At 44.2% G+C, this 21,396-nt stretch overlaps 1 protein-coding gene across 2 annotated transcripts in view; it reads left to right on the top strand.

The window, feature by feature from the left end:
* PHC3 (polyhomeotic homolog 3) overlaps positions 1-21,396 on the top strand; it is a 627,291-nt gene that overhangs the window by 69,026 nt on the left and 536,869 nt on the right. For both annotated transcript variants that reach the window (XM_078666127.1, XM_078666126.1), the window contains exon 2: positions 17,132-17,269. In XM_078666127.1, coding sequence (XP_078522253.1) covers positions 17,144-17,269 — 126 coding nt within the window. In that variant the 5' untranslated portion in view covers positions 17,132-17,143. The remainder of the gene's footprint in view (positions 1-17,131; positions 17,270-21,396) is intronic.

Below are 21,396 nucleotides of genomic sequence, written 5' to 3'. Positions count from 1 at the left end.
GCTTAGAGAGTCTCCTTTGAGCTCTGCTCAATCTCTACTCTGTCAGAAGTTTTCTTCAGGATTTCTCTTCAGGATTGTTGGCTGTTCCTTCCAGAATGTCTGATAAGGAGAAGAAGGCCCTTTTCAAGCCATGTTCCACCTGTGGCAAGAAAAGATTGTTTGTTGAGGATAAGCATAAAGATTGTATATATTGCCTCTATCCTGATCATAAGGCTTGCGGACTGCAAGATTTGCCGCACCTTTTCTACCAAGACCCTCCGGGATCGTGAGGGTAGGTTTCTTACCTGGCTCCAGAAGTTGAAGTCCAGAAAGGACACAGTCTCCAGTGACAGTGAAGACTCTTCTTCAGCCTCATCTACAAGAAGGTCAGTCAAAAGGGTAGGGTTTCCCCTTCACCTTCTATGGAGCGTCCATTTAAGGCCTCAAAAAAGACCCCCAGAGAGTATGAGAGCCAGGGTCCGGTCGAATCTCCTCACCATGGTGAAAAGGAGAGGTAAGGACCATCTACACCTTCTTCTGGGATGAAGACTGATCCAGCCTTCAAAAGACCTTCTTCTCAGTCTTCAGGGAAGTCTGACAGAAGTTCTAAGTCGTCATCGACGCAGATGAAGGCTTCGTCGACGAATACGCTGAAGCCTAAGCTTAAAATGGTACCGTCGACGGGCTCGTCCACGGTACAATCGGCGTCGACGGGATCGTCGACGATGACGGAGTCATCGACGACAATGTCAGCGACGTCGACGAAGATGTCGACGATGGCAGCGACGACGAGGGGTTCGTCGACGGTGGTGACGACGACAGTATCGGCGTCGAGGGCTTCGACGATGACAACATTGACGACAACAGTATTATCACATGCAACTCCATCGTCTACGGGATCGGAAAGAATCACTATTTCCATGAGGCGGATTACACCTGACATGACTGCTCCTAGGAGAGTTACCCCCTTGCCTCCAGCTCTGCTGTTAGAGGAGGATGATGATGACTCAGACGTTTACGATCAGGACTCATATGGATATGCAAACAGTCCATCTCAGCTTCTGGTTAAATGCCAGGAGACGGATTCCGAAGGGGAATACTGCCAGGAATGTGGGTATCATCCTTCTGCCCAACCACAACAGTGTTCGAGGCAAGACATGGTGTCCGTACCATCTTCTCTCTTGCAGGATCTCCACAACATGCTGCAGGATTACAAATCTAGATTTTCGCAGCCTGCTGCTGTTCCGACTATGCAAGCCCTGCCTGTCCCTTCGGCCCCTGCAATGGTTTCTCCAGAATTGCCGGCTCAGGTGATATCTCAGCCGCAGACACCAGTTCCACAGGTACCTCCGATACCACTGGACACTCATGATGATTCTTCGGATGAGGACGAAAACTTTGATGGCAGACCTGATCAAGGTGTAGAATGGGACGAGTATGTCATCCCAGACCAAGCTTCACCATGGCCGGATCCGGTGGACTCCCCGCCAGTGGATCTAGGGGGGTTCCATAAGCTGATGGAGAGAGCGGCTAGCAGATTCAAGCTACAATGCCTTCTGTTGCCACCAAATGTTTTTTATATGACTTTAACGAGCCTTATAAAAAGACCACTAGATCTATCCCTATTGTCCAACAAGTCTGGGAGGAAGGCCTTAAAGCGATGAAGAATCCAGCAACGGTGGTCCCTGTACTACCGCGCCTCAACAAGAAATGCAAAGCACCAGAGGATGGTCCAGCGTCTTTGACGGGACAACCAAAACCGGACTCGGTAATTTCTCAAGGGGCACAGAGGAAGTCACGCAACCCTTCAGCTCCTTTGACAACTCCTCCAGATAAAGAAGGCAGGAGGTTAGACAACGCTGTGAAGAGGTTCTCTTCAATGGCTAGTCCTTTGGTGATGGCGGCAAATGCCTTGGCAATATTGGGCAGGTACGATCGCCAACTATGGTGTGACGTTTCGCCACATCTGGATCAACTTCTTCCAGAATCCAAAACAGAGGCGAAGAACATTTTACAAGAGGGGGAAGCAACGTCAATGGAAATTATAGACTGTGCCATGGACATCTCCACAACAGCCTTTCGTTCATTGGCGGGTGCTGCAGTCCTTCGCCGCCAGGGATGGCTGAAGGCGACTTGGTTTAGACCTGAAATCCAGAATAAGATCCTGGATCTTCCTTTCGATGGAGAGGCACTGTTTGGAAAGTTTATAGATGACACTCTCCAGGATATTAAAAAGGACACCGAAACAGCTAGGTCTCTGGGTACGCTTCAGTACCGTACAGCTCCATACAGAGGTTCCAGAGGCAAGAGTACCAAGTACAGAGGCTCTTACCAGCAGCAACGGTACTCATCGTATGGATCAGGTTTGCAACAGTACCGCCAGCCTTATCAGCAAAGACAAGGCCAGTCCTCAAATTTCTCAAGATCTTATAATAGAGGAAAGCAAACTCGCCAAGGACGTGATACATCCAAAAGGTAATAGTGGCCTCCTGGCTCTTCCTACTGTGCCCTACTCCGCAAGATAATCAGTAGGAGGCAGGGTATCTCAATACCTTCAGAATTGGTCCAAGATAACATCGGGCCGCTGGGTGCTAAACATCATTCGAAAGGGCCATACTTTGGAGTTTACACAAATCCCTATTGCTATTTTAGAAAGATCCTCTTTGGGGGGGCTAAGCGACTCAAGGCCGATAGTTTGGGGAGATGGGCGATAGCCGAGCTTGATTTAGGTTACACAATGTGCGTAGTTTATGGGTCAAACCAGGACGACCAGGAGATCTACGATTTTTTGGAAGGAGAACTAGCCAGCTGGCCCACCCCCATTATAGTTTGTGGGGATTTAAATATCTCAGTTGACTGGAACAAGCAAGCCGTATATTCGGGACGGGACGGAAACCTAGAGTGTTCCGTGCTTTGGATGCTCTCATGAGGTCACACGGGCTGAAAGATGTGTGGGGGGATAAGAGTCACACAACCCTGGTTTTACTTATTTTTCTAGTCCTTTCCAGAAACATACTAAGCTAGATTATTTTTTGATATCCTCTTCTGAGCTGAATAAGGTCAGCATTAAGAAACTTCCAAAAGCAATTTCGGACCATAATAAGCTGATTTTGTTCTGTGAAGTTGCCAAAGTAGAGAGGAATTACATGATCTGGACTTTCGAAAATAGATTAGCTGATAACAGATTTGTGGAACATCTTAGAAAATGGACGAAAGAATATTTTGATGCAAACCAGTACAGCACATCACGTAACGGAGTATGGGAAGCATTTAAGGCCTCCCTAAGGGGTAAATCCATAAGCTGCTCAGCAAGGTTAAGGAGAGAGGACAGGAGAGAGGTTGAGAGACTTATGGGCGAACCAGCGGAAGCGGAAGAGCAGCATATTAAGGACATTGGACAGGGGGTAGACGGTCAGGAGAGCCAAAGGAGACTTACTACTATTAAAGCAGAGCTCCAGAGAATAGTAACACAGAAGGCACTAGCGAATATCCATCCTCCAGGGCAAAGCGATACGTAACAGGGGAACAGGCAGGGAGGGCATTGGCACTTCGGATTAGACAGGATAAGGTTAAGAATACAATCTCTAGTATACTTGAAGACGGTAACGAGTATGCCGAACCTAAGGAAATACTAAGAGTTTTTAGAAACTTCTACCAAAAATAGTATGATGAGGAGGGTTGTATAAGAGATCAGAGTGTTGATAGCAGGGATGAAGGCCCAATCGTAGACAAACATTGTAGAGAAGAGCTGGATAGAGATATGACTTTGAGTGAGATCACAACTGCACTACAGGAGGTAGCAGCCGGGAAAGCTGCAGGCCCCGACGGAATCCCTTTGGAGGTCTATAATTGTATAGAAACCGAGATTGCCCCAATTTTGTTGGACCTCTTTAATGGCATATTATGCTCAGGTGTAATTCCAGACTCCTGGAAGGAAACAAATATAATTATATTCCACAAGAAAGGGAAACCAAAGGAGATCCCAGGGTCATATCGCCCAGTCTCGCTCATCAATGCTGATACGAAACTATATTCTAAGGTTTGGGCTAAGAGATTGGGTAGGATCATTGGCCATCTCGTCTCCCGGTGGCAGCATGGGTTCGTGCCAGGTCGAGGCACGACGGACCATACTAGACGGGCTATAGCGTTGTTCGATGCCCATGGTGCCGCGGGGGGATAGGGGGGGGGGAGATGGCCATGATCCTCCTCGTTGCGGAGAAAGCTTTTGACCGCGTGGTCTGGGAGTTCTTGTGGGGCATTTTGGCCGGTAGAGGCTTTGGAAATAAAGCTATGAGGGCTATTAAAGCAATGTATAAAGATCCGGTAGCCAGAGTTCTAGTAATGGGAGAGGGCTCTGATAAGATAGTAATTAAGAGGGGGACGCGCCAAGGTTGTCCCTGCTCCCCTATTCTTTTCTCTTTATACATTGACCCCTTGATACAGAAGATTCTAGGCTGCCCACAGATTAGCCCAGTGGTGCTTAATGGCTTTACCACAAAATTGCTAGCCTATGCTGACGATCTGGCAGTAATAACCACGGATCCTCATCAGGCGATGCCCATTTTGGCTCAACTGGCGAAGGACTTTGGGAGTCGGTCAGGGTACCGTTTAAACTAAGGGAAAACTCAAATAATCTGCACCAAAAATATCATTGAGGCTGATGAAAGGTTTGTTGATTCAGCTGTATATCTTGGGGTAAGAGTGAATGCTAAAGTCGATAAGATCATTGAAGATAACTATCTCCCCCTCGTTAAATCGATCGAAGCTGACCTGAAAAGTATTGACGTGTTACATCTTTCTTTGATAGGGAGGGTAAATGTTTTAAAAATGAATATGTTTCCTAAAGTGTTGTCTTTGTTTCGGGCCATTCCACTGCTGTTAGAAGAAGGTGTAATCAGAAAATTAGAATCTGTTTTTATAAGGTTTATTTGGCAGTATGGCAGGGTCAGACGCTCTACTAACTTTATGTCATTACCATTGGTAAGGGGCGGCCTGGCTATGCCAAACCTTGGGTTATATCATTGGACATGCCTCCTGACACAAATGACTACACTGTTTCAACCCGATTCAAGGCCGGCGGAAGGTCAGGGCGACAATCAGTGTCCCCCGTCCATTTTCGAGCTCTTACTGGGGAGAAAGGCTCTCGGTGTATTGATGTGTGAAGTAGATCGTAGGTACTACAAGAGGGCTCGAAATAAGATCATGGAAGGGGCGTGGGGGACTTGGAAGGCTGTTAGAAAATTCTGGAATATTCCAAAAAATACTGGTAATACTAACCTATGGAATTCTAGCCTTTTTCCACATCTAGGCCTGAATAGGAACTGCTTGTTCCGGAAGGAGCATGGGGTGAGGATTCTGGGGGATATTATGGTAAGAGATGATATCCTTGGTTTTGAAACCATACAGCAGAAATATGGAATTTCTCAAAATCATTGGTTTTTATACGGCCAAATCGTACAAACACTATCGGCCATTAGACCAAAGATTTCTCTCCCTACAGATAACCCAATGGTTGATTATTTAATAAAAGGGGGCAAGAAGATAAAAAATAACTTATAATTATCTGTTGTCGGGCCTTCAAGACGATCTGGAGAAATCCAAAACTGCACTGGCGCAAAAGTTGGGTGATCCCGACGTATATCTAGATCTAGCCCTACTTTTAAATAAGAAATTATATCGGTCCTCAAACTTGAGGGCCCAACACTACAAGACATTGTTTAATCTTTATTATACCCCTGCAAAGCTATTTGACTGGGGGGTTAGGGAAGATGATAGGGCCCTAGGTGTAATGTTGGCCCTGCAGATTTATTAATTGTTTTATCATTGTGGGCAGCTTGTCCCAATTCGTAGGGAGAACATGTTTTTTTGGGAGGGGCTGCTAGATCATAAAATCAATCTATCCCCTACCCTGATGCTATTAGGTACGGACGATAAGTTGAACTTGGGAAAAGATGTGGATGCTCTGGTTTTCATTTCAGTAGCGGTATTGCGGATTCTTATCTCTGCAGGATGGAAAGATACCACCGCACCCACTTTCCAAATGTGGCTCGCCAGATTATTGGGTATGCACAATATAGAGTCATGCTTATATGAACATAAGGGTAAGAAATCTCAGGAGATGGGCAGAAATATCTGGGCACCACTTAAAAAGTGGAGGGATTCAAAATGTTAATAGAATGTTTTCTACCCAAGAAGGCCGAGTGGTTTTAATTGTTCTTATGCTGCATATGCGTTTATAAATTGTTCGGAGCCTTGATTATTTATATATTATTCATTAACTTTTTTACTATGTATCTGTATTTTATAAGGAATAATGAATTTGTATTTGTATTTGTCTATTTCTTAATTGCACCATAATATCTCAATAAATATATTAAAAAAAAAAAAAAAGGAGTTTACACGAATCCCACTATCCAAGCCCCCGGCCGCCATCCCATCGTAACATCTGCGTCTCGAAGTTCATCAGATGCTCCTAAAAGGGGCTATAGAGCCGGTCCCCTCCGCTCAAAGAGGAGAAGGATTATTTTCCAGGTTCTTCCTGAAAAGGAAGGCGCCAGAGAAATGGCACCCCATTTTAGATCTCAGGGAGCTCAACACCTATCTCATCTCCCTGTCTTTCCGGATGGTCTCACTTCAAGACATACTACGTCTCATCAATCCAGGGGATTTCATGGCCATGCTCGATCTCGAAGACGCGTACTTTCACATACCGATTTACCCGGCACACAGAAGGTTTCTACGATTTACAGTAGCCAAGAGCCACTTTCAATTCAGGGTTTTACCCTTTGGTCTTCGCTCAGCCCAGAGAATCTTCACCAAGGTGCTGGCACCAGTAGCAGCGTTTCTACGGAAGAATCACTTTCAAGTCTTCCCTTACCTGGATGACTGGTTGCTGAAGGCTCCGTCCCGGGGGGCAGCGAGGGAAGCAGTCAACGCATGTACAAACCTTTTTCAGAATTTGGGTCTCACTCTAAACAAGGAGAAATCATCTCTGGTTCCGTCCAGGACTGCACGCTTCCTGGGGGCCATCTTGGACTCGAATCTCAAAAAAGCTTTCCCAACCTTGGAGAGGCAGGAAAAACTGCAAACCGGCGTGCTGGCCTTAAGAAGAAGAAGGTATCTTTCAGTACGCCGTTACAAATCTCTGCTAGGAGTGATCTCTTCATGCATTCCTCTGATTCCACACTGCAGATTGAGGATGCCTCCTCTTCAGGAGCAGCTGGACATCCAGTGGAGACAAATTCACGGTTCGTTCAACAACAAAGTGACCATCACCTCGGCGATGAGAAAAGCTGCCTTGTGGTAGACAAAGCAGGAGAACTTATCCCAAGGTCTATCCTTCGTAAGCGATCCGTCTCCTCAAGTTGTGACGACGGATGCGTCATTGGACGGCTGGGGGGCAGTACTGCAGGATCTGCATGTCAGTGGACATTGGTCACCTAAGAACCGTCTGCTTCACATCAATCTCCTGGAATTCAGGGCAATTAAACTGGCTCTTCAAGCTTTTCTTCCTCGACTAGGAGGTTTGAAGGTTGTCATCCGGACGGACAACACCACGGCCATGCATTACATAAAAAAAGAAGGAGGAACCAGGTCTCTCCGGTTATCTCAGGAAGCTCAAGAAATCTGGGAATGGGCGATCCTTCACGGAATTTCACTGCAGGCGGAACATCTGCCAGGGATCTTAAACCGACAACATGCCGACAGACTAAGCAGGCTATCCTCAGTCAGTCATGAGTGGGAACTGAACCAGCGAGTTCTGGACAAGGTTTTCCAACAGTGGGGCAAGCCTTTAATAGATCTATTTGCCACTCCGACCAACAAGAAATGCCGGTCTTATGCAAGCAGGCTTCACCATCAAGGATCATTGGGGAATGCACTTTCGATAGCCTGGTCAGGGACATTTGTTTACGCCTTTCCCCCCATTCCAATGATCCCGAGGCTTATCAGGAAAATCAAGGTGGAGCCATGCAAGATGATCTTGATAGCCCCTGCTTGGCCGAGACAGTTCTGATTCACGGAACTCCATCTGTTGTCGCTTGTTCCTCCTCTTCCCTTGCAAACCATCCTGGACCTTCTCACAATGTCCGAGGGGCAAATTTGGCATCCGGATCCAGCTTCATTGCACCTGACAGCATGGCTCCTGAGCAGCGAGAATTCATGAACCTTCCCATCTCAAATGAAATAAGAGGGATTCTCTCCCAGGCTAGAGCTCCTTCCACAAATAAGACTTATTGTTTCAAATGGAAAAGATTTTGCATATGGTGCAGGAAAGAAGGTGTTGACCCTTTCTCTTCCCAACCTCATCAACTTCTGCCTTATCTTTTGTCCTTAGCTAAGACGGGGCTGGCCCATTCATCCATAAAAGTTCATTTGGCAGCGATTTCTCGGTACAGACATTCTGCGTCTGGACCTTCCCTTTCGTTTTCTAGGATAATTAAACAGTTTCTTAAAGGATTGTTCCATGTCTATCCCCCAGTGAGGCCTCCGCCTCCTACTTGGCAACTGAATTTGGTCCTCACACAGCTCATGAAAGACCCATTCGTACCAATACGTCGAACGGACATGAAAGTCCTTTCATGGAAATTGGCTCTCCTTCTTGCCCTCACATCGGCGAGACGCATTGGGGAGCTGCAGGCTTTCACAATTCAGGAACCGCTTCTCCAATTCAAAAGTAATACAGTAATCTTAAGAACTAATCCGAGATTCATACCCAAAGTGCCCTCGGACTTTCACCTGAATGAGCCAGTTATTCTTAAATCTTTCTTTCCTCACCTTTCCACACCAGCGGAGAGGTCACTGCATTCTCTGGATGTACAACGATGCTTAAAATTTTATTTGGATCGCACCAAAGGATTTCGTAAATCTTCCCAATTGTTCATTGCTTTTGGTGGTCCTCGCAAGGGCATCCCTCTTTCAAAACAAAGTATTGCGAGATGGATTTCCATTGCCATTCTCCATTGCCATTTGACAGCGGGTAAGCCCCTGACCAGCAGAATTAGAGCGCATTCCACAAGATCGGTGGCTTCTTCGACAGCTCTCTTCGCTGGAGTGCAAATCAGAGACATTTGCAGGGCTGCGACTTGGAGCAGTGTGCACACCTTTACAAAGCATTACTGCTTGGAATCCTTGACACAGGAGGACACGGCTGTGGGCCAGGCAGTCCTGAGGAACCTCTTCCACTAATTGGTGAGCTTTCCTTCCTATCCCACCTTCCTTTTTCTGCACATTTTGTTTCTCTCATGTACTGATGGCTATTGCAATGTATGTTTATGCCACAAAATGTGTTTTATTGCAAACTGCTTGCTACTCTGATACAAAAGCATGGGAATCTATGAAAGTTCCAATACTGGGGCAAGAAAACAAGTTACTTACCTGTAACTTTGGTTCCCCAGTTTTGGTAACTTTCATAGATTCCCATGCGCCCACCCACCTCCCCGAGGAAAGCTCAGCCTTCAGCAGATGGGGTGACTGTTACTCAACGGCTATGAAAATCTGAGGCTCTGAGGTTCCTTCAGGAGGGTTCTATGGGGTGAGGCTCTTCTGATTGGCTGATGCTTAGTTTGGTCTCTTTTACAAAAAGAGGCGGATATGCTACAAAAGGGAATGAGGCCTAGGCCTTTTTCTTTCTCTTTTGTACCTACTGCTATGTGATTTTGTTTTCCGAGACTCCCATTCTGGCGACGGGGAATGATACAAAAGCATGGAAATCTATGAAAGTTACCAATACTGGGGAACCAAAGTTACAGGTAAGTAACTTGTTTTCTTATTCTGGCACATGTCTGGCTATTGTTTAACTCTACAATTTTAAATGAAGGTTAGTTCTTGTGTTGAATATTCATTATTTCATAAGGGTGTTTGATTGGTCTGGGTGAAACCAAGTCTGAGATAAATGATTGCAGGTGGTTAGTGAGTATTTTGGCTTCTGTGTTTAGCAGGAACATAGGGCACCAGGACTCACATTTTTTTAAAGAGTTTGCCTTCTTTAAAGATTACTGTAACAACTTCTCTTCACATGGCCAGGTGGAGGGCACTTCTGTCTGGCCTGTCTGAACATAGCAAGCTTATGTTCATAAGCTTTGTTTTTCATCTTTTAGGACAGCTCTGTTAGGACACTTAAAGGGCCAGTTATTATGTAGGGTTTTTGCTATCATCCATCACCTCCCGAGTCACAGTGATATCTGATTCCAACTTGGTTGTCTCCCCATCTGAAGCTGTTCTAAGTTGTAGATCTTTGACAACCTTTCCATTAGCTCTTCATCCAGGTCGGCAGTAGAAGTATACAAACTTGTGTACATTGTAGGTGGCAAAAGCATAGGTAGCCTAGGCAGTGTTCAGTCATTATCAAGAATGTAGCCCACCTCTTTGGTCAGAGGTGATGCCCCTCAATTATGCTTGTCCTTTTTACTGAGCAATGTCATAATTTTCCTTGATATTTACTCCATTCATAGACCCATCACTGCATTGTTTGTTATGAATTTCTAGTCTTGCCAGTCATAAGGGCTTGTATTCCTCTGCAGAAGAAAATATTAGTCAGCGCCTGTTTTCTTTAACTGATTTAAATATTTTCTCCCACTATTACCTTGAAACTAACTGATTAGTTATTACGGTCAAAATGTCCTAAACTCTTTTCTTTATCCATTGGTCTAGCTGCCTTTCACAATATATTATTTAAGGGTCTCCACAAATCGTTCCACCATGCATTACCCCCTTTCATGGCTGATTTGCAATTGAGTTGGTCTGTCAAATATCCTGCTGAGTAGTAACTGTACTCAAACCAGGACAAGTTCAGGACTCAAAAAGGACCAGAGGGCATGCTGATAAAGATAGGGAATCCCTCTCAGCTCAGTGACACTCACCACTCCTCAAGAAAGCCCCATTCTTAACAGACTCAGGGTGTGCAGTTGTTAGGGAGAAGGGTATTATACTTCGGATCAGAGAGATAATGTACAGCTAGAGAGAAAAAGGAACCAGAAAAAGCAGACGCAATCAGGGTAAAGGCAAGGAACAGGACAGAGAAGGCTAGGGAACCATAATGTTTCCAAGTGGGGGAAGGAAGTAATAACTGGAAAAAGATACTGGGTACCTGTTTGTGGTGTGAAAAATAAGATTAAGTATTTCACATAGAAAAAGAAACTCAGTGTTTGTGCATGTTATTTTTACATATAGTCACTTTGCAACCTCTATGGAAACGAGGCCTCAGAGTTGATTCTATATCTAGAACCTAGTACATTATACTTACACTAAATACACCTGCTATGGGTCCAACTGGAAACACAGGGAGATTGCTAAGAAAATAGCAATATCACATTTTAATTAGTGAGGCCGTTAAGACTACATGTGACACAGGAAAATGGGGCTGGACCTGCATCCTGGAACCCAGGAGGCAATTGCTGCACAAAAAGAGTTATGTATGTATGTGTAAATATAAAATAGAAAACTTCCCTAACCCCAAGAAGAAAGCAAGGCAAGTGGTAGAGAGAAGATTGCTCCTAGTCGAGAGTCACAGGTAAGGAGGAAGCAACAAGAGCGCAAACATGGATCTGGCAAGAAATAGGGCAAAGCTGAAGATTGGCTGGAGCAGAGAAAGCATAAAGAACCTAACGACTGTAGCACGTGCGCAAGATTAAGGTAGCAAGTTAAATCTGAATAGCAAATAGAGCATGACAAGTGCAAGAACCCGAAGAACAGTAACAAGCAAGAAGCATGGTGTGAAAAAGAAATTGCATTATTAATTTGAGAGGGTGACTAGCCACTTCAGAAAAAATCACAAGCCTTGTCAAGGTGAACCTTTAAAGTCACTAAATTATCCTGCGCTCACCCCCTGGTCGATATAGCATATAGCACAGAGCTGACACGCTTAACCTAGGGTAGTCTGTAAAGTGTTTGCAGTACCAAAAAAAGCAATGAAGTCGCAATAAACATACCAAGCCAAATTAGAAAAATAATGTAAAATTCCAAAAGCAAAACTACAACCAACATAACAATAATCCAATAAGGGTGGAGTCTGCTTCAAATACACCAATTAGGTTCATATTCTAATTTTAGTCCTTTAAGTCCCAGGACTACACTTCTAAAGCCCCCAGGTCTGGCACTTAGAGACTCACAGGGTGTCAGGCTGAGGCCAGCAGCAGAGTCCACTCTAGGTCCAGTTGCCAGTGGTCTTTTAATTGTGTCATTGTGTCTAAAGTGTTAATATGAAAACCCCAGCTGACCTTTCTAGCAAGATTTGACATTCAAGCAGAATTTGACACTGTAATGTAAAAAATTATGCTCACAGCCCCATCCCCCATATTAGGTATGCATTGATTTCTGGTAGTGCCTATTCATTGAGAAAATACAAGAACACATACAAAACCACAATCCAGTATACTAACGATGCAGGGATAAAATCTGCACAGTCAGTTCATTGCAAATGTTGTACAATATGCGCCCTTCCCACTAGTGCTAGACAGAAAAATGCAAATAACAACCACATTTCGATGTCAATCAAGAAATACTCATTTGAGGGATGTGTTTACAAATTCAGAAACTCATTTATTAGCGCATGTAATGCAGGCAGGTTAACGGTGAAAAATAGATAGCTTTAACATTTCACAACAGCCCCTCGGCTGACCCTGTACATGTTGGGGTGTCTCCATTTGTCCCCTGCTTCTCCCTGGCCCAAGCAATAAATGGTTCCCAGATGTCACGAGGTCTCGAAGTTGGGGGCATGAGTTCCCAGAATGTGTTTATTTGGGAGGGACTGTAGGTGACGTCCCTGATCCACTCCTTAACAGAAGGCACCCTCCTCCTCCCCCAGTGCACGGCAACCTCGCGTTTGGCGAACAAAAGGAGTAATGTGTGTTATTTGTGTACCTTAACTGGTGTGTCTTTGGCGTAGCTCAGCAGGCCCAGCAGGGGGAATGGTGATAGAGACGTATCAACGATCTAGTTAATCGATGTAAAAATTGTGGACCAAAATGTCGTTAGCTTTGGACAATCCCATGCCATGTGTAAGAAAGATGCGGGAGTGAACCCACAGGGCCAGCAGCTTTCATCGTCCCTCAGCCCCATATGGTGCAAGCCTATAGGTGTCCTGAAGAACTTGTGAAGGAACATAAAATAAAGCAGGCAAAGCCTATAATTGGGGGACAGCTCGGTGTGTTGGCAGCAACAATATACCCACTGATCCTCAGTTAGCGGAGCAGGGAGCTCATCGTTCCACCCCTGTAATGCTCTGGGCTTTACCAATGGGCCAGTGTTTTGAATGTGCGTGTAGAGGCGTGTGACAAGTTCACGGGGTGATGGTGAACTCAACAGGTTCTCTAAGGCTGACAAGGGTGGTGGGGGCACCGGAAAACTATCATGCAGGGCGCAACAGGCTTATGGCATAGGAAAGTTTCAGCAAATGGCACCCTCTGACCCTCAGCTGCAACTGGAGGGGACTGGAGTGTGTTCTCTGGGTAAAGGTCTGCAAACGTATGGAGGCTTAATTTTTGTGCCATTGATTTGCTAAGTCCATCCTTCATGTTTGGCAACATGGGGTTGTGTGCTAATGGTATAGAAGGGGCATATAGTATGGGGACGCCTGCCCGCTTTCACAGCTCGTCCCATGCCCAACGTAAGGTCTCTGAGGTATCAATGCCATATCGGGAGCGGCGGTATGGCTGGTACAGCGTCACCCGAATAGGAACAGGTGCCACTGCAGGGTTTTAGTTACTGTAGAGAGGATAGATGCACATGTGTTCAAGATTGCATGAGAGGATATATGCTTATGTGGAGGTGCCTTGCTCAGAGAGTATTACAGGTAATCACTACTACAGCAAAGAAAAGGTGCTGAGTATTCAGATACAGATGACCCCATTGTTTAACAAGCACTGGCAAAGACAGTAGGTCTCACTATTGCAAGAGATCTTGGCTGGTAATGTGTTTTAGCCATGTTGTACACCAGTGTGGCTGCTATTCAGCATGTCTAAAAGTTAGTGTCATGGAGTGAAGAGGAGTTGGATAGATTGCAATGGAGTGGAGTAAATTGGACTGGGTAGAGTGGAGTGGCGTACAGTGAAGTGTAGTCGGGTAGAGTGGATTGGGTTGGATGAGGTACAGTGGAGTGGGGGTATTGGGTTGTATTGGAGTGGGGTAGATTGGAGTGGAATAGACTGGGGTGGATTGGAGCCTAGTGGGATAGATTTGATTGGAGTGTGGTACATTGGGGTTGAGTGGGGTCGATTGGAGTGGGGTTGATTGGGTTAAATTGAGTTGAATGGGGTAGATTGGAGTGGAGTAGATTGGAGATGAGAGGGGTAGAATGGAGTGAAGTAGAGTAGATTCAGGGTAGAGTGGAGTGAGGTAAACTTCAGTGGGGTAGATTGGAGTGGTATAGATTGTATTGTATAGGAGTGGTTTGGGATAGATTGGAGTGGAGCGGGATAAATTGGTTTAGAGAGGGGTTGATTGAAGTGAGGTGGATTGGAGTGGAGTGGAGTAGATTGGGCTGGGGTAGATAGGAGTGCATAGATCGGCGTGGGGTACATTGGGTGGAGTGGGGTAGATGGAGTAGATTAGGGTAGACAGTACCAAAATGTAGTGGGGTAGATTGGGGTACATTTGGAGTCGAGTGGGATAGATTTGACTGAAGTGGAGTGGGGTAAGTGGTGTGGAATGAGTGGCGTAGATTGGTGCAGCGTGAAGTTGAGTGGCGTGTCAGAGTATCTTAGAATGGAGGGGCGTAGGGTGGAGTGGCATAGAATGGAGTGGTGTGACATAGATTGGAAAGGCATAGAGTGGAGTGGCGTAGTGTATAGTATGCATGTGTAGCAGCACACTGCCATTGAAGACAACACATTTTCAATTGACAATTACCTTACATTTGCACCCAAATACGGTTCCACAGTACACAAACGATAATGTGTGCCACACAAACGATAATGTAAGGAAATGTCATCACCTAGTGAATTAATGCGTTTTGATTGTATTAAAATACTTGTTTCCACCACACTTCAGAATTACAAAAAAGTGCTTCATTTGTGCTAATTCTGATCTACTCTGAAACATCAGCACTGTTCATTTTTTGTGTTGTGTGCTTGAAAAAAGATCCTACACCCTCTCCTCTTACATGGGTACTCAGCAGGATTGTCACATAAATTCTCTCACTTTGAAGTAATAGAAAGAAAAATAAACACCAGGCTCCCTGGATGAGAGTGCCTGACATTTAACATCAGTCTTTGTATGCAAAACAATTGTGACAACATAAGAAAACAATTTAAAGGCCTGTTTACAGAAAACAAGTTCGTGGAAAAATAAAGTAAACAAGGTTTGGGCAACTGGAAGGACGAGCTCAATTTGGATAGCCTAAACCAAATAGAGTCTGCAAATAGAAACCCAGAAAATGTGTTACAAACCACAAAGCCAAAGGTAAGCAACGAGTGGCACGCATTCCCCAGGAAGCTTTCTGAATGTCCCTAACAGATCTTTAACAAACTAGATAGCAGTGCTGTCTGATAGGCTTTGACCTAAAAAGAGATGTTATTTGCTGTTCGAAGGGCTTGGCACAGTGGTTGACTCAGTGTAGTCCATTCCTTTTCAAAACACAGTCCTGAAGACAGGACTGATGTAGATGCAGCTAGAATCAAGTAAATATACAATTGCAGGTGGTACTGGGTAATACTAGGTGTTAAGGGAGGCTGTTTAATGGATGCATTGATGTGCAGGGACAGACAACCAATTAAGTGCCAGGGAGAGAGAGGCACGTAACATTTCACACATCTTTATACAAGCAGCACCAGATGCTCCAAGGTTCAGAAAACGGAACAAGAAAATGTCATTTCACAAAATAGTATTCGAGCTGGATGTGGGAGCAGAGTGAAACATGTCATTGGGAATAAAGGCGCAGGTGCCATGACAGACGATATAAAATCCTTAGAAATTACTTTAAGTGGGAGCATGTATTTTGGGGATACAACCCTTGCATATACAAATTGGATGTAAGTGTATTTTGCCAATTGCACATTATAGCCTAGGAGTTTCTTAGCAATATATATATAAAAATGATTATTGTTAGCGACTCGTTGACCCTCATGATATCAATCTCGGAGGATAGAAAGCTGAAGGAACCCAGTAGATCAAAATTTGAGACCATGGGGTCAAACAAAGATCCCTGCAGCGGATGGATTAGTCCATGGTGATCCAAAGTCGGTCCTGGAGGGCAGGATCCATGCCAGATTTTAAGATAACTACATTGATCTAAATAGGGATATGCTAAAAATCTGGCACGGATCCGGCCCTCCACGACCGACTTTGGAGAACCCAGGATTAGTCCACTGAGCCATCAGTCCAGACTTATGATTTTTTGTGTTTATTCTGCTTTACTATATACATGAAATCTATAAACCTTATATTACTAATGCCATATTAACACCATATATTCTGCTCTTAGAATGATGTCTTCTTGAGCCCATAAAACGTAAATTTAAATTAAACAAGGTAAAGCTTCATCATTTGATCTATTTTGCATTTTTTATATTTACAATCCAATAATATTCTTAATCAACTTTTGCAAGATATGGTTATGGTTTACAATACTAATAGTAAGGCAGCATTTGTTTTGTCTGGTTCTTGTTCTTCGATACAAATACACTTATCGAAATTGTGCAAATAAACACTCAACTATTTTCACGTAAGTGAAAGTTATTATACTTATTATACTTATTAAAGATTTAAATTAAAAATGAAATCACTGGGTGAAAGTCTTAATCGGATCCAGAGAGCTTTCAGTTATATAATTACTTCATTGTCAGAAGTCTACAGTTGCCATTTTGTTAAGGTGTTGAAGCTCGATCTTCTTTCTCTCATGCTGTGCCAGGCGACAGTGTGTCGAGCCATGTGTTATACCAAGACTATTCTTCAACACTGTGGTTGTTGCAGCAGCACAATTTGATGTGTTCATGGTAGTGTCTAAAGCTTGAGAAAAAACGACCGTCTTGCTTCATAGAAGTTACTCCCAAGCTGTTTTTTTAGTGTTGATATTTTGATGTAACACGTCTTCTAAAATGTGAATTGGATATTCAGCATGGCAGTCGTGTATCAATAGCAGTATTAACTAACCTATCAGCAATTTGTAACCTTTGTATTGACTAATATGTTTGTATTTTAATCCAAAATGTGTGTGCAGAATTATACAACCATGGAGGACGAAAAAGGCAGTACAACTAACGTTACCACTGCCTCCTCCAGTACAACAACCACTTCTCCTAGGACTCACCCACACCCTATCTCGGTCTACAGTGGGGGAGAGCGCCACACCGTTCAGGTAAGCATGAACATTTACTAGAAAATGTACAGTTTTTAGCTCTTGTGGCATCACATTCATTGTATGTGGCGTATGATAGTAATTTCATGTCAGTCACTACTATGTTTATGTGAAGACTGTCAGTGCTATGCTTCTGAGAACTCTATTTTTTTTCTTTTACACATTCCACCTTTAGATTTCTCCCTTTCATTGAAATCCCAAGGATAGTTGTTTAATAATGCCTGATAAACTAATATACCTGGTTACATTGCATGCGTTTACAACGCAGGCGATTACAAAACGGTTGTTGCAACGACCGCGTTGTTTTATTGTAGTACCATTACAATGCAAGTCGTTACAACGACTTGCTGTAGGGGGCGTGCTGTACTTAGGAATAGTATAATTTACTATTCCAACTCTAGTGTGTGCAACAGTAGGGAAGGTGTTGGAATAGTAAATGATACTATTCCTTAGTTTAAGCGTCCCCTAGAGCAGGTCGTTGTAACGACTTGCGTTATAATGGTACTGCGATGTAACAACGTGGTCGTTGTAACAACCGCGATGTAATCACATGCGTTGTAACGCTTACGATGTGATGGCTGTTTCCCCTGATAAATCTGCCAGAAAAATATCATTTTTATAACTATAATACAGTGTGGGAAAACCACATGAAACCAGATATTATGCCTCCATTTCTATGTAGGGGAACTGGCCCTTCAAGAGTCACTCCTGTTAACCAGAGACCTATATCTTTCTTGGGACATGATCTTCCAGTCACCAAAGTACTCTAACTGTTTCGATTTATTTTACAATATTGTTCGGCGTACATAGGCCTGATTTAGAGGTTGACAGTCTCAGTAAAGACAGTCAGAGTGACGGAGGGCTTTACATCCGCTACCTGCCTTTACTCTGCCTCAAATATTTAGAGTTATCTGCCCCCGCAGTGAACTCTGTGGGTTTGTATGAACCGCCATCAAGGCGGTTCATACAAAGCCATTTAAAAGTTTGATGTGCATCTACGATTGGCGATAGATGCATACACCAGCTTTACCTTTTCCAAAAACAAAAACCCCAAAAGAGGGAAGATTTATGCCAATTCACAATTAGGCGTGCGGACCGAGACTATGGCGGCAGGGTACTCTGTTGCCATTCCGAGCCTTCTAGTTGTGCCTAGTCTGTCGCTATTGTTAATGAGCCTTTTTAGCTGCAGTCTCCCATTTTATGGCATCTCATTGCTTTCAGTAGTCCAGGATTGACTTTCCAAGTGAATCTTAGTTTCCAAGATAGACCAAAGTCCGATTCAGTTAATAGAATGAATAATGATGAGTTCTCCATTATGTAGACAACCTAACTCACTCGTTCTAAAATATGTATGCAGTTCATCTTCTTTATCTTTTTCAGTACCTTATTATGTTCAACACTTCATATTATTCCCTGACACTGACCCTGTACTGGCCAGTGTACGTTGTTTCAATCCATTTCTATTTTCGGATTTCAGGTCATTAGACTAAAAAAATACAGTGAAAAGGAGGCGGATGTTGAGTGTCTTCACGTTACAGCTGGTACCTCATACAGTTTTAGATTGAAGTTTCTTCTTGCAAGATTGTCGTTTGGTTGATTTCACTTCATGACATGTTAATAGGCTAGTTGGGTAAATTGCATACAACTGTTCTTCATGAAGCCTGAGAGAGGTTCTTTTCTTCACCTAAAAAAACTGTTTTCCGCAGAGTATTTGTACACAAAACACTGCGAGGACTGGCATGGGAGCACTGGTGACTTTGAGTTCTTCCTGCAACCTGTTTATTTTTTTTATTTTTTTTTTGCAGAGTTTTATATAGCGCAAACTAGACCCAAACTGAATCAGGTATCAGAGCGCTTTACATAGCACCAGTTACGTTACATGAGGGCACACAAGTTTAGGCTCTTGCTGGTGATGCTGTTCATTCCCAGTACTTTGATGCTGTGTGAGAAACGCCTTGCAAGCAAAGTTAGGGGTGTAGAATATATATCAACACCCACCCAGGACATTGAAGGTGCACTCGTGGTAATATAGTTTTAATATTTGTATAGTCCTTTGTCCTAGAGGGTGATCTCAATTGCTAGTTCCATCACACAGTAAAGTCTTTCAACTGCAATTTGAGAACCTATTTACTTGCACCCTTCCCTTCGAAATTATGGTAATTAGATAAAATGGGACCAGAGCAGTGGCACCCATGGTGCTCACAGCCAGACAGACCGGCAGGCAGAAGTAGATCCCATCAGTGTGCGACATGGGTGATGGCCTGTGTATGTTTCAGGAAACACTTCACTTCTTAATTGTCCAGAAGGCTGAAATGGAACCAGAGGCAGGTAGTTGCCTTGACGCATGCAGACTGTAAATACTTGTGGCATGCAGTGAACCACCCAGTGACGTAAGAGCGAGCCATTCATAGCCTCTGCCGGTAGGAGTGGCACCATAGAGTTGAGACCCGATGGAGGACGGCCAGTCTATGGATAACCTCATCTATATACCCTTGGCTGTGAGAGCACATCATGTTCCTATTCTGTTCAACGTAGGTGCCTCAAAGACGGCTTGCTAATGCTGAAGGGTCATCAAGTTCCTTTAATCTATTGTTCCAAGGGTGCAACCGAAGTGGGGGCTCACTAGTAGTGAAAATTTGTTGATATGCTAGGAACTCTGTGGTGGCTCCCCCACGTCTGCCCCTCGTCTTCCCGGTCTTCCCCTAGTGTGCCTGTCCATTCCTGTCAGGTGGCACTCACCTGATTTGATTCCCGCAATCTTTTTCCTGATTGATCAGCCCTCTCACTCTGCCTCAAACCCGGCCTGTCACATTTATTGTCCCACTCTTCAGAACCAGCATCACACTCCCTAAATCTGTTCTCAACCACGCACACATGCTGCTCAAGTCTCAGGATGTGTTTTCCAAACACCTCAGTTGCCCATGGCAATGCCCTGTCCAGTACCTGTACCTTTCTCTCATAGAGGTCCTATTGACAATATTGCTAACATTTTCTTTTTATATAGCACTTCACGGAATAGTGTGTCTTGTCTATGCACTGTAAGTGTTATCTTAGCCAGTTTAACTGTACTTCATTTACCTATCTTGGAAATATGGAAAGCTGAGCCTCCACTGTCTATATTGGAACTCAGAACCTACAGATCACTGCATATATTAGTTGGAATCCTCAATTTACTAAGTTATTTTCTCTTGTGTTGCTAATGATGGCACTTCTGTTTTGTAGTGTGTTGCTTTGGCCATGAACAGTGGTTTATGTATCCTGGGCCTGATGTCTGCTATTCTGTGCCAAGATAACCTGACCAAATACATTTTTCCTCTGTTCTGCAATCCATGCTCTACATTTCGTTCTGTGCTGTTCTAGCCACTTTGTACTGTAATACTCTTATCACTTCCTAGTCGCATCCTTCCCTGTGTCAACACTGCCCACCCCCTATCCTTTCCCTTGCACCAAGGTTTCGAATGTCATCCCGACTTCTGTACCCTTGCCCAAAGCCAGACCCCACTCTGTACAGTTATGGGATCTCGGGTACGATCTGACCCTCTCCTTTCTAACTGTGCAAAATCCCATAATCTGCCACCACAGTCAACTTTGTCATAGTACACTAGCCCTTCTGTTCTCCTCCGTCCTGCCTGATGTACAGTAGGAATGTCTATGTACTCTCAGTTTTGTTTGACCTTCAGTGTGCCTAATTGCTAGCTCTATATTCCATGTCTCACTTATGACAGTTGTTCTGGAATAGACAAACTCATTCCTGCCCAATCCAGTGTGTTCAGGGTTGGCAATGTTCTTTATGGGCAATTATGTAAATTGGCTCATCCTCTCTGCTGCTTTTATCTACCCGATATAAAGCCGCCTCCCTCCATCGCTCTGTTGGTGCCTACTCCTCTGTGGTTCCTAATTGCTAATTTCTTGCACCAGTTTTATTCTGATTGCATTTATTGTATGTTGCAACTATGTGATCTCCTTTCATAATTATCTCGTCACCTCACAACTACTGCACTAGTCTCTCCGTGTTCCTCCCTGGACAAGCACAATGCCACTTCGTGCATCACACTTCCAGAAATAATAGGATTTTGCTGTGTGTGTAGTTAACAGAGCTTCTGGAGGGCGGGAGGCAAAGGAGGCTG

Source organism: Lissotriton helveticus, chromosome 11 (genome assembly GCF_964261635.1).
Source record: "Lissotriton helveticus chromosome 11, aLisHel1.1, whole genome shotgun sequence".
Lineage (NCBI taxonomy): Eukaryota > Metazoa > Chordata > Amphibia > Caudata > Salamandridae > Lissotriton > Lissotriton helveticus.
The sequence above is the reverse complement of the archived record's forward strand: the minus strand, read 5'-3'. Positions and strand labels throughout refer to the sequence as shown.